We start from the raw sequence: 14514 nt of genomic DNA, 5'->3' as shown, positions 1-14514 counted from the left end.
GTTGAGAGTCCAAGTCATGAGCCTGCTCCTTCAGTGGTAGTGACAGCCTGTCAAGAAATACCACTGGGCCAGACAGAAAATTCTGGTGGACAAAGAGTAACTCCATCTTTCTAGGATTCCATTTAAATGCATTCTCTCCCTTCCACAGCTTCCAGGCATTCAGGCAGGACTTCAATGGCATCACCAGTTGGCCTGGGGCAGCGATGTATCATCAGCATATTGATGATACTGAACCTCAAATCTGGAGGCTCCATATTAATGTTAAATAGGAAAGAGTAGACACCAGGCTGATCTTTCTTCCCCTGTACCACTGACTGGAACTGCCCACTGAGGAAGGACTGGAGCCACTGCAACTCAGTGAACCCAATCCTCAACCCCTGCAGGCAGTCCAGGTCAGTCCCATAAAAAGCCGTGAAAGGTGTAAAAGAATCAGAATGGGTGCATTTCCCCCATCCAGATCCTGACAAAAATTATCTAGTGCAATCAGAGCCATCTCCATTCCCCGTCCAGACTTGAAGAGGTCCCGATAATCCATTTCCTTTGCCCCTAGAATATCTCTTATGAGGATGGTGGTTTTAATCTATCAGATTTTCAATTATATCATTGGGCTTTTACTTCAGCATCTTTTTTGAGCGTGGGGTAGGAATGACACTTCTTTGGGCCCAGCTGAAGAGTAAATGTGTAACACCTCTGAAGTTTTAGGGTCCAGATATACTAAACCTTCGTACCCTGCTTTGAAAGCTAATAGGCATATTTGGTTATTAATAGCTAAATGGTTATGTTTTGATTCCAAATCACCCAAGAAGCTAACACTGTAATACAACTAAAATTTGAAAATAGTGAGGAAGATGTTCTATTGGAATGCTTGGGCTAAACAAAGGATTAATACTTTAAGTCAACTGGATTTGTAATGGCTGTTTTAAAGATTCTGAGAGATTGCAATTTGAGTTAGACTTATCTCCAATGTATGCTTGGCAATATATACAGCTGAAACATGTATCAACTACACAGTATGGCTGACGCTTCAGCAGTCTCCCAGGTACCTGCAATTCTAGCTTCTTTAAGAAATGCTGTGCTTGAATGGAAATAAGCCATTCAATTTTATAAATTATTAAAAGGTGAAATGAAAGTTAGTATCGGTTTTATACTTAATCCGTGGAAGGAAGAATTGGAATACCCAATTTGGGAAAACTAATGGGTCCAGGTATTAAAAAACATGAAATATACTTCCTATGATTTAAACATGAAATCCAGTCATCAGAAAATATTTCAGGTCTATTGGACCCCTCAAAGAATGTTTAAAAAACATGTTTGTTAGTTTTTTTATGTTGGCAATGTAAGAAATTTGAAGATTTTTTTAAACTCACATAACCTGGACTTGCTCTATTATACTGTAGCTTTCCTTTGTTTTCAGATACACATGTTAATATAATTTTGGGAAGAAATATTAAATTTAAGGATCTCAGTGTGAAACTGAATTATATTTTTAAAACATGGAATTTGTCATCTCATGAAGAACTTTGGTTCTCTCAGGCCTGAGGCACAGTGCTGGGGATAATCCTACACTCTCCTGATTTTAAGGAATAGGTCTAGGATATGAGTGTGTCGTCTATTTTTGGAAAGTATTTGTGTTGTAAAAGTGAGAAGATAGTACATATGGTCCAGATTTACTGATAAGCTTAAATTGATTCCATATATGTATTTATACTTATTATATATGGATTTTTCTGTTAATAAGGGTTTTGCATTCTTCTGACATATGCATATCCAATGTATTAAAATTGAATGATTTGCCAGATCTGTTCTCTTCACTATACTGCAGCATGATGAAATCAAACACTTTGCAAATTATAAACTTAACTCTTTACTGACCCAGTATAAGTGCCTCAAGGCCATGTAACAGCTGCAAATGATTTTTTAAAGAGCAAATAAGAAAACTGCCCCTAATTTTAGGGTGTTCCTCTAGGCAATTTACTTGTGTCTCTCACATCTCATTTCAGATAAGGTAGTCTGAGGGTTTAAATGGATTGTGTGAATCAGATGTTTGCACAGGAAGATGTGCCAGACTTAAGTTTGGAGTGTTCAGTTTCATCTCGCCACTAGATAGCACTTCATGAGTTGCTTTTGTTTATAGAAATAGTGTGATATTTCTGTATTGATTTCTGCCTAGTGAAGGCACTTGGTGGGTGATACTAGGGACTCATAGTCTTTTGTATTTTCAGGGCAAAGAGGACCACTATTTTCTTTGTCCTGTAACAGAGACTGTAGTCTGATGCCAGCAACACTGTTTTGGGACTGACCTGAATGCCAGACTTCACAGTTTTCAATTATCTAGCTTGCACACCTGTTTGTAAATCACCTTGTTTTGGCTGCATAGGAATGTTACAGTAAATAAATAATGAAGGTGTTACGTAGCATATATCTTCTAGGGAATAATGCAATCTTGGGCAACTTGCAATCTATGGGATGTTAAAAGCCCAAGGATTTAGGCTTAAAATACCTTGACTAGGTGACCACTAAATGGCAACAAAGAGGTGCAGAAAACTAACTTTTTGCTGCTATCTAATTATCAGCATTAGTAGGAACAGCAACTGGTTGATCTTGTCTAACCTCAGAAGCTAAGCAGGGTCAGGTCTGGTTAGTCAACCTCAACATAAAACAGACTTTACTTTTACTGTTGGTTGCCTTGCCAAGATATGCAGCTGTGAGTGAATATGTAGACCTGGCCTTGGGAATGGGGAGGGAATGAACAAACTGTTAAGGGGGGGGGGGACTTTCAGAAAAAGATTACTCAGGCCTGAGGAAGAGGAGAGCATGAGAAAGAAACTCAAAATTACACTGCCTTGATTTTGTTTGATATAAGATGGGGCAGAAAGAAGCTCTGACAGGCTTTCAACGTTCTGTTATTCTCTCCTAATTCACATAACTGTTCAAGCATCCCCTACTTCCATTAAATTAGCAAGTTTACACTTTGATCTCTGCTTTCATTATCAACATAGTGACTACCATCCTGTATCTACTTGTTTCTGTTTACTGGGAAGCAATTGCACTTGAACAAATACTGCTGTCTGTCTCTCCCTCCCTCCCTCTCTTATATGAAAGGGGTTCAAGTGTAGATTTTACCTTGGCAATGGGAATAGACAAAGAGTTCTGTAGCTTCAGCCCAACCCTCAGAAATTGCACTCAGCTAGCCATATAGCTTCTGAGCCTTTAGTAGGCATTATTCAAACTTTCAAACACATCTTCAGATACATAACTACTAGAAGCATATTCTTTAAAAAAGGAACAAAACACCCCAAATTTTCAGAAATTTGTGTCCTAAATTTAGTAAAAGATCATGCACTTGTTCTGTGTTTTTGTAGAATTCTATAAATATTATAGAAAAAAATTCTATAAATATCATAGAAAAAAATACTATTTATCTTCTGGTAAGCAAAAGCCAAGGGATGAAAAGGAAAACAAGGATTTAGCAAAATGAATTGTTGGCATAGATATATACACATTTCTCAATTCCCATTTCCTGACTGAGGTTAAGTGATTCCAAGGGAACACTTTGTCAGAATTTCCTCAAAATCAAAACAGATCCCATGAAAAGCAACAGCAAAAAGAAACTAAAAAATAGTCAAGCTGTTGTATATGCAATTAAAGTCAAGGTTAACAGCTTTTCATATTAAGGAAGTGATGAATTAAAGAAAGGCTTTAAAATAACGGCAAAAAGACAAAACTTAAGATCTATTTTGAACTTGTCCAAATGCTCTTTCAAGATCAGAGGGCTTTGGAAAGGGGGAAAAGTGCTTTAAAGTGCTAATTGTTTCTTTTATTTTTTTTTAAATGCAGTCAGCAAATGCTTGGTAAGTGCTGAAAATTTCCATGATGCTCTATTGAAGCTAACATAGTGCAATCAAAAGTAAGACTCACTGAGTTCAATTAATTTTATTGACAGGTAAGTGTAGATAGGGGTGCAGTCTTAATCCTATAATTCCAATCACAGTTTTAAAGTCCCCATAGTATGGGGTTAATATAGTCTAGAGAAAAACGTTCTCCCCCATGAAATATATCGCTCTTTCTGATTAAGCAGTAAAGACCTGCTGCAGTTTCAGCTAAGTGTGAAATAAGATCTGCTAAAGCATGGAGCAGTGCCTTTTCATTGTTATGGAATAACCTTCTGCTGGGTTTTTCTCAGAGAAGCCTATCAGGAACATGCCTGCCATTCATTTGTCTAGCATTTACTTAATGAAAATTAATGAAGGATTTAACTAATTGGCCATTGCCTTTCATGAAGTAGCTCAAATGATTAGGATTCATTCATCTTTGGGAACTCTGGGGTAGAGGTGGGTAAGCATAAAGAAATCTCACTTGTTAGAAGCCTGGGAATTCTTGAGCTAGGTAGATCATCAATTCTATATGAAGCACTAAGAAGCCCATTCTGCATAAAATGTAACTTTCTATAAAGCTGGACAACATGTGGCCTTTCATCTGGCATGGATTGTGGACTGAGCTATGCACGTGGCTTAGTTTGTGCCTTTAAAAAAAAAAAATTCCATCTACCTGTTAGCACAGGTGTTCTCACTTTGATGTTTTGTTCACTTATCCAACAGTTGTATTCCACCTGACTTCCTGCAAATCATAGCACATTTTACAGATTATTTTACAGATTACCACTTCTTCCCACAATTAATCTATAATGTTAAATGATGGTTTGCTCAAGGTCATCCAGTGAATCCTATCAATCTGAAAGAAAGTAGTCTCACTTCCAGTTTCTAATCAGACATGAAGATCAATGGATGGCATTGGGCTTTTGTTAGATCTCATTCTAATCTACCTTTCAAGACTATTCAACAAAAAGAAATAATTGAGACTTGGTACCCATAACTTTAGAAGTTCATGCTAGAGGAAAACCCAGCAGGCCAATACTTGTGCAATACTCGTGACTAGAAGTGAACACTGGTTCCTATAGCCTGATATTCATAGATACTATTGCCATCAGTTCCATGTCAGTGGCCTGAATTAATACTGTGTGGGGAGGGGGAGAGCGGAGAAAATAGCCACAGCTGTAAGTCCTCTAAGGACCATAACTTCAAAGAACAATACAAAGAAGCTTTAAGAGCTTTGCTTCCTTTTATTATGCAAAATCTGGTAATGCCTATTTGTCCTTTTTTCCCTTCAATGCTTTCCTATATGCCTTGTCTCTATTAAAGATTAATAGTTAAATCATATACAAAATGGAATCAACTGTCCTATTTCCCTTTTAAGGCACTTGCCATTATATATTTAGTCCATCAAAAAGAATAATTACATCATGGTTCAAGATCTTCATTTGTCTTAATGATCAATAGCTGAAAGTGAGAATGGGCATTCGTTGCACAAAAGCACTGAAACCAGACTCACCTTGCATACAGGATTTGCAAAATAAGAATGGGTTGTCCTCAAAACAGCCCAACAATTATGCATCTGCATTGTTTGTTTGTTAGATTTATATCCTGCTTTTCCTTCAGGAGCTCAAGGCAGTGAACATAGCACTCCCTCCCCCCATATCCCTCCCCTGCAACAAAAATATTGTTAAGTAGGTTGGACAGAGCAAGTGACTGACCCAAAGCCACCCAGTGAGCTTCCATGTCTGAGGGTAAACTTGAACTTGGATCTCCTTATCCTAGTCCAACATACTCACAATTTCTTACTGGTTGGAAAAAGTCAAGTAAGGAATAATTGTCCATACAATAGTTGTCTATACAAAGAGACAATTGACAGACTTTCCTTTGGCTTAGCTATTTTGCTATTTCTCTGCATAAATGGTGAATGAATGCCAATGCAGGCTGATTAGATGTGGTAATGCTAGTACATCATGTAGATATACAATCATTGTACTGAACCATGGGTCTATTGATGATACACTGCAAACTGAAGTTTGCAGCACCATGGAGAGCTCCATGAACATGAGAGTTTTTAGTCCCTGCTCTAGTCTACCTTTTCTTATTTACACCATTTTTGTTTTTTTGTTTCAGAATTATAATCCTTAAAAAGATAACCAACTGCCATCACATTCCCAGCATTAAAAGAAATACTTTGATATCTCTAACTTTCTGGATGCATGTTTCTTATGTATGTTGAAGCAAGAGGCAAATTAGTCTTGGATGAAGGTATCTGTGAGGATCCTGACCATTAGCCTTGGGTTCACTATAAAGAATACAGTCCAGTTCTTCAGCTAGTATTATAACAATCCCAGGTTTGGCCAACATCTTCTCCACTGAGCTAGAGGCTGGAAGAATGACCACATGGAACCTCCACTGAAGATACTTCAGCTTGCAGGAACACTTGATTAAATAAAGATCTGAATGTTAAATCTGTTCTCCTCAAATGAGGCTGCTTATAGTACTCCCCAGATGTGCCAGGACTGCAAGTCACAGAAGTCCCAGATTCTGGGTATCAATCCCAACACAACTGGAAGTGTCAGATTGAAGAAGTGTTTCTGTGGCAATAGTAGTTCTGTATCTCTCTCCTTTAAGCTTGCCTGCTGCTCAGTCTGTCACCTCTACAAAATATCACCACCTTTTCTAGCCAAGAAATTAATGCACATATGGTTCAAGTGCCATTACATTACATTTTTTCATGTTGGTTCAACATGGTTCGAAAGGACAAAAGATGCTGAGGATCCCCTGGGGATTGAAGATGCCAAGACCAATAAAGATGGTGGAAGAGACAGTGCAGGCCGAGCTTTCCTTATGGAAGACACACCCCAAATGCTATCTAGAGGCAATTGGATTGGGAACAATATAACAATCACGTCTCTATGTGCGTGTATTAATCAAGCCTATAAGAATCATCATTCCTCAAGAAATATATAGAATAACTCAAATAATTTTAATAAAAGAAAGAAGACTGAACAAGATATGTGATTACGATAAATGCAGTGAATATTGTTAGGGAAGTTAACCGCTGGCATGGGTCTGTCTTTATACATAATTGTTCTTAAAAATATAAGCATTGTAACAGAAATGCATATTTTTGAAGATTTGTGTCTTAAATGTTTACAAATATTTTGATAAAAGCGACCTTTGGCGGAAGTGTTTGTGGGCCTGGAGGAGAAGAGATGTGCTGTTCTACTGCCGAAGGCTCTCACCCAGCAAAGAACTCTCCTGCTCCAATTAGCAGCCCTTCCCTTGGTTTGTGTTTGGTGAAATTTAGGTTTGTTCTCTAAGATGAAGCTCTGAATTCATTTCAGTGTGGTATTTAAGCTACATCTGGATATTTTTCCTAAGTATATTTTCATTTCAGTTCCAAAATACCTTTTCTACAAAAACACTCTGAGTCATTTATACTGTATACAGAATGAATACAGTTTACCTCATTTTTAAATCTGCAGCTTGAAGTTTTGAACACATAAAAATCAACCAGTTAATTAGTAAGCGAATGAACCACATGTCAAATAAATAAACATATTAAATTACATCTTCATTTAGGGCATCAGAAAACGTTTTTGAGAATTTTTCTAATTCAAAATGTTTGGAAAACACCCCGCTAATAGGAAGTAGCTAATGTACCATTGCTATATAGATACCCTATACCAATATTGTATTCACAGAGAATTAAGTATACATCATTATATGTGATAGCCACTCATAGGAGAAACTTCTATTTTCAGATCAAGCACACGTGCAGAAAAATTTAGAAATATTTATTCGTTGCACATCACTGTATATTATGGTCACCTATATGGAAGTATCACCGGAGCTCATGAAACAACTCGCAGTAGCTATTGCAGCAGTTGTCCACCAGGGGGACCCTTTGGATTATAACACAAGTGTAGTGTACCAAATGTACAGATCTGGAGGCTCACCTGTGAATCCAGAAGGACAGTTGCACACGTAACCTGATGCTTTATGGTAGTTGAACACTGAGGGTAGTTCTGGAATTTTTCCATACCAATTTGACCATGATAATTCCACACACTCACTCCCGCAGAGACATGGATTACTGCTACATTCATTGATGTCTATTTCACAGTGAGAACCTATATACCCTGTGGCATTGAAAATAGCAGAAGGAATTGTAAATGATTATTCTTATTTCTAATGGGGGGCATTCTAATGATAATTTTGAAAGCAACAATGCAATTTGCTACCCAATAAAGTATTAGAGCATATGTGAAAGGCTTCAAAGAAGGGTTAAGAGAGGTATCACAGAAGAGTTTTAGCTCTACATGCATTTATTTACGTTACAACTTGTGTATGTCATAATTGGATGGATGGATGTCACATACAAAGGGCACTTCCATATGGCACCAGAACTTTGAATTGCACTCAAAAACCTACTAGCATACAATGCAGAGCCAACAGCAGAGGCACAGTATAATGTTTGCAGCACCCAGCACCAGCTAAGAAGCAGGCTGCTACATTTTGTACCAACAGTATAATTTCCAAGTGGTTCTCAAAGACACTCCATGTGGAGTGTGTTGCAGTAGCCCAGATGAGTAGTGATGAGGGCATAAGTAACCATTGCATGCAAGATCCTCCAACTCCAGGCAGGGCATACCAGCTGACTTTCACCTGCCCATTCAGCAGAAGCCAGGAGTCCAGAAGGACCCCCCATGTCATGCATTGTTCCTCAAGGATACTTCTTCTCTAAGCAGTAGTACAGTAATTCTGCCTTGCTTAGGTTTTACTTCAGCTTGTTTCATCCCATCCAGACTCTAATATCCTTCAGATACTGAGACAAGACTTCAGTAGCATCACCTATTCAGCCTGGGTTGGCAACATATAATATGATATCATCCATTGACAATATTGCATCCCAAACTAATGGATGACCCCTCCTAGTAGCTTCATGAAGATGCTAAAGAGCAGTGGGGGAAAGACCAAGTCCTGTTGCACCTAACAACTGAGCAGCTGCCAAGCCAATCTCTCTTTCCTTATCCCCACTGATGGGAACCTCCCACTAAGGAAGGAGCAGAACCACTGACAAACAGTGACCCTAATCCCCAACTCTTGCAGATGATCCAGAAGATTCTGGATGGGGGTTGCACTGGTTCTTAATCTAGGAATCCTTTTGGGCTCACAGATCCTGCTCACAGAGGGGGTGAGAGCTGTGGCCAAGAGGGCTTCTGCACAGTTCTCTCTGGTGCTCCTGTTATTAGTATTCCTGGATCAGGAAGCCATGCCCACAGCTACTTATACCTTATTTTGTCCCATTTAAATTACTGCAGTTCACTCTACATAGTGCTGGATGCCTTGAAAACTATCCAGAAGCTACAGTTGGTCCAGAATTTCTCTGACTTGAGTAGTGATGGAAGTAGGAAAGTTTCACCTATTCAGAGAGTTGCACTGGAAGGTGCTGCTTGTCAGCTTTAAAGCCCTACACAGTTCAGGGCCTGGAAATCTATAAGATTGCCTACCCCAGTGACATCTGCCCCATCCAATAAGATTGAGTCAGGCAGGATCAGTCCATGTCACTTCTCTTAGGAACTGTCATCTAAAAGACCCAATGAGTTGAACCTTCTCATCTGCAGAACCATTTTAGGTAAAATTTATTTACTAAGATCAGACTAAAACTCACCCTACTAGTTTTTAGGAGAACCATAGCAACTTGGCCTGATAATGGATCTGGCGTAGGTGGGGAGACCTCACTCTGGGTTATGTCTGGCTATTTATTGTGTCTTGATCATCATATACACCATAGTTATAATCCTGGTTTGCTTCTTTGTTACAGTGTTTACTATTTTAATCTTATAGAAAGAAGGGAATGTAAGCCACTCAGAGTCCTTTGGGACTGAAGCAGTATATAAACCCCAGCAGGCAGGCAGGAAAACAAGCAAATAAGTAAATGAATAGATAAATAAATAACAAAGTCTACTGAGAAATCTAATTCAATCAGGAGGGTCATATTCTTCATCCAGATCCTGACAAAGATTATCTACCAGTGGGACCAATGCCATTTCTGTCTCATATCCAGGCTTGAACCCTGACTGAAAAGTGTCCAACTAAACTACTTTTTTCTGCTGCACTTTGTAACTGACTCTTCACTCTCTCAACCTTCTTTCCCCTAAAGGGCACATTGGAAAACAAGTATTATCAAATATGTCTGGGTTCAAGGATGGCCTCTTAGGGAGAAGTCATACCACAGTCTTTTTCAAGGCTGTAGACATCACCCCCTTCCAAACTGACAGGCTCCTGGTCACGTCCTCCAGTCCCATGTAGGACTCAGGAGGGCATGGGTCTAGCCCGCAGGTGGCAGACGTCATGCTAGAAAGCATGTATCCATGCCAGAAGTCTCAGCGAGCATGGCAAGACGTTGCCTGACCTCACCCATAAATACTCCAGAGTGGCAAATCTGAGAGATTTAACAGGGAAAATACTGGACTAGGCACCTACCTATTCTTTCCCCAAAAGAAGTTGGCCATCCTAAACATGGCCACTAGCTGACAACCCACCAAGACTGTAAGGGAGGAGAAGTATAGATACTTCATTTCCTTTCCCACCAAGGATGCTGAGCAAGGCCTTGTTGTATCTAGGGGATGGGAGGCATGAAGAAGCAAAAACAGTGCCAATATAAAAGTAGATTTGCCTCAAGGCCAAGCATTTCCCCTCCTTCCCCCCAAAACCCCTAAATCTTTGCTCCAGTTTCATATAAATCAGTGCAGAGTCAGAAAAATACTGATTCAGCCATTGAAAAAAGCCAATATCATGGGGGTGGCAAGCCTGGAGCCCCAACTGGAAAACAAGTGTACATGGAGGGCCCCTAAGCTAAATGCCATGTTTTACAAATCACAATGACTGTATGAACCCAATATTTTAAGCCAAAGCCTTAAGCATATTGCAAGTTAATGTGATATCTGAATGTAGCCTTCATCTATAACAGTGTTTCTCAACCTTGGCATCTTTAAGATATATGGACTTCAACTCCCAGAATTCCCCAGCCAGCATGCTGGCTGGGGAATTCTGGGAGTTGAAGTCCACATATCTTAAAGTTGCCAAGGATGAGAAACACTATTCTATAGAATATAGTCAGTATAGTCTGATTAGAGAGTAATCAATATCTACCACTCTTTCCATAAATTTATTTCTGTTCCCTTTTCCGTAATATGAACTTTTTCTGATTACAGGAAGTGAAGGCAGAGATGCAGTGCAGGTAGGATACAATCCTGATGCTAACCCTAAGACCTCAAAGAGCAGCCCTCCTTGTTTGCTTAGCAGCTTCCCAAATCACTTCCGAATGAATGGTATGCTCAGGTCCAATGAGACTAGTGGTATTTCCTGCAGCATCCTTGTCTTCTTACTAAATTTAGAATCATTTTATAATTTCAGACCTTCGTTAATATGTACTTAAGAAATATATTATTCTTTTCAAACCAGAATGGTGCCCTTTCCCAATTAATACATCCAAAAGGAGCTCACTCAAAAGACAATTGAGGTCACAAAATTAATGGGATAGTCATTGGAACTCTGTGAAGGTGCCAGAAAGAAGAGGAGGAGGAGGAGGTGTTTAAAATCAAGCTTTTACTTTTTTGTGTTTTGGTTTTTAAAGGCAACTGTATCAGCCTTAATACTAAAGGGCTAAACTTTAAGCTTTAATGCTGTTGCTAGCATTTTGCAGAATCATCCGAATGGGCTAAGTTGGACTTGCACCAATCCAAGATGAAACATCAAGGCCTACTTTGCCCGTTTGTTCCTCACAGCGAGCAGTGATAAAATAAATAATGTGTGCTAAATCAGTATATGGGACTGTGTTTCATTTGCCTATTGTATTCTGCATATTTTTGGAATATAGTTCAGGCTTCTACATTGCTTAAGTTGAAGAACTCTTTAATGATGTCTGCTTGCTTTAACAATATGTATGCTACTGTTACAGAGATGCATGTTTTTCTCCTCACTTTAAGAAAACAGAAGAAAGAGAACAAATAAGACAAAAACACAAAAAATAAGAAAAACAAGAAAAAGAGAGGGATCCCCCTGTATATCTAAGAGCTTCTAATATGTATATAGAAATGTGTGTATGATTTTTTAAAAAATAACTCATTCAGTAAAAGATAACCAGCAGAGATGCCTGCTTGTGAAAGCTTACCTGGCCAGCAATGGCACATGTAACCTTCTGCTGTATCTTCACAGGTAGCGTTATTATGACACGGATGTGACCAGCAGAAGGGAGCTGATATCTCACAATGCAGACCCGTGTATCCATTTCCTGTGCAATTGCAGCTATATCTGCATTGCGATAAAAGAGACACAGACATGACATGTTTTTTTATCCATACTTCGGATTGGAACAACTGCGCAGTCTTCTCTGTCCTATGGGGGAAAAACCCTGTATGACTAGCAGTGGGCCTCTAGAAATGGTCTAATGCAGGAGTGGGGAACATATTTTGTTCTGCAGGGCTATGTTACGTGGTTTCGATCACTGCTTTGGGGGCTGCAAAGCTAGTGGAAAGCTAAGCTAGAATACAACATTTAATGCAGTGTTGTCCAAACTTGGCCACTTTAAGATGAGTGGACTTCAACTCCCAGAATTCCCTAGCCAGCATGGCTGGCTGGGGAATTTTGGGAGTTGAAGTCCACTCATCTTAAAGTGGCCAAGTTTGGACAACACTGATTTAATGTGTTATAAGCCACCCTGGTACAATGTTCTGAAGGGTGATGTTCACCTTAAAAAAACAACAACAAATAAATAGTAACAAAAATAAAAGGTCAGCCAATCCTTCTCCATTGTTCTACTCTACTCCCCTCACCCCTCAGCTGTCAGGGAAGGGGCGGGCTGCTTTTATCAGAATAACTTCAAAATTAGGAAGTAATTCTGGGGCTACAAGTTACCTACCCCTGGTTTAATGGATGCATATCTGTAAGGCTGGAGACTCATTTGTATAAAGATTTTCCACCTAAGACATCACTTTTTTTAAAAATCATGTGTTCTTTAGTTATTCTTTCCCAGCACCACTGAGAAACCTCCATTTCCCCCCCCCCCCCATTTTACCTATTAATTTGATTCTTCATTTTCACACGGAACTGTGATGGGTCACTTTGAAGGTGGACTCTTTTTAAATCATCTTTAATCCTGAAATGAAACTTTTCCCATGTTTTACTAGTCATTCAAAACTGAAATGGAAACACTGAGAACCCTAGTTTTATTTTTTCATATTTGCATTTCTATGCGTATTCCTGAATTTGCATCTAATTGTCTACAAACATAATCACTCCTCATCGATCCAACTTCAAGACCAGGCTGAAAACAAAGCTGTTGCTGAGACTAGCATTGTTTAAAAAAATCTACTACAATTCCTCTGAGACATTTTGGTGCTTTCATCTATTACAATTTCCATAAAAATATTCATTAAAACAACACACTACATAAAATTAAGGTAGGATATATATTCTTCTGTGACAGGATGGTAGGCTATATATGTAGGTCACACTTCAAGAAAAGATTGACAAAAAAATAAAACTTCTTAATTTAATTGAAAATACTCATTCAGTGGATTCTTTTGAATACAAGAGTTATACATTTGAGTGGTTTGGGACTGAAAAATTGAAAAACATGGAGGACCAGATCTGACAATGCTGTTTTTCTAAACAAAGGCTTTTAGGATTTAAGAAATACTTACAGGCACACTCTCTCTAATATATATATATATATATATATATATATATTAGAGAGAGATATATATATAGTGTATATATGCAAATATATTTAAGCATACACACATACATATATTCAAATATGTGACTACTGTATTAAGATTACTATTACCTCACCAGGTATATATTAGGGAGGACTGGAATGGTTTAAGTTGTCTGCGATAGTGAAAGTCAAGTTATGATTATTTATATCATATTAACTTGGTTTTCTTGGAATATTTAGCTATATTTTGTGTGTACGTGTATGTGTGTATGTGTATTTTCCATTGAACTTATGTACTGTTATGGTTTGTTTGTTGCATCTGTGCTTTTAGTTGCATAAACGTTTGCATGGTTGTAAGTAAGTATGATATGGAATGTAATTGTTGCAGAAGAAAAATGCATTCACATTTACAAGTAGCAGAACTGGAATATGTGATATATTTTATATTGTAGTTATGCAATGCTATCAAAGATAGATGAAGTTATACCGAAGAAATTACTCTCTGGAACACTGGTAAAGACATCCTGTTGAAACATCCTGTTATATACAGAGAATATCTGCACATAAAGAGCACCATAAAATATTCAAAAGCACTTTGCTGTATTTTGCGTCATGCCTGCATTAATTTCTTTAGCAAATAATGCCCAGCATTTTCTGCATGGGTTCACCAGGGGAATCTGTGGCAGGATGAATGAGTCAAAAGGCACCACTTGCTAGTATTCATCTTTCTCTTCCCAAAAACTTAACCGAGGGGCTGAGATACTGTACTAGCTTTATTTAAAGATATGCATTGGCCAAGGAATCTCTTCCAGCTTGTTATAACTTTTTAATAATCTCTTACCCTAACATCTGGACTCAAAAATTGCTCTGCCAAAGAAAATAGCAAAATGATTTGGATTTTTGAGAATTCAC

General features: G+C 38.4%; 1 protein-coding gene across 3 annotated transcripts in view; it reads right to left on the bottom strand.

Moving 5' to 3' along the window:
* Positions 1–14514, bottom strand: part of CRB1 (crumbs cell polarity complex component 1) — a 119804-nt gene that overhangs the window by 57888 nt on the left and 47402 nt on the right. Inside the window, exons 4-6 of one of the 3 annotated variants that reach the window (XM_088153677.1) lie at positions 12055–12194; positions 7835–8017; positions 4549–4617 (exon numbers count right to left, since the gene is read on the bottom strand). The exons of 1 other annotated variant lie outside the window; for it this stretch is intronic. In XM_088153677.1, coding sequence (XP_088009803.1) covers positions 4549–4617; positions 7835–8017; positions 12055–12194 — 392 coding nt within the window. The remainder of the gene's footprint in view (positions 1–4548; positions 4618–7834; positions 8018–12054; positions 12195–14514) is intronic. One more of the 3 variants, XM_088153678.1, reaches the window with a different exon arrangement.

Source organism: Python bivittatus, unplaced genomic scaffold (genome assembly GCF_059951505.1).
Source record: "Python bivittatus isolate LINGU-HERP-01145 unplaced genomic scaffold, Pbiv_v1 ctg000700_np1212, whole genome shotgun sequence".
Classification (NCBI taxonomy): domain Eukaryota; kingdom Metazoa; phylum Chordata; class Lepidosauria; order Squamata; family Pythonidae; genus Python; species Python bivittatus.
This window is presented reverse-complemented; position numbering and strand designations above follow the sequence as displayed.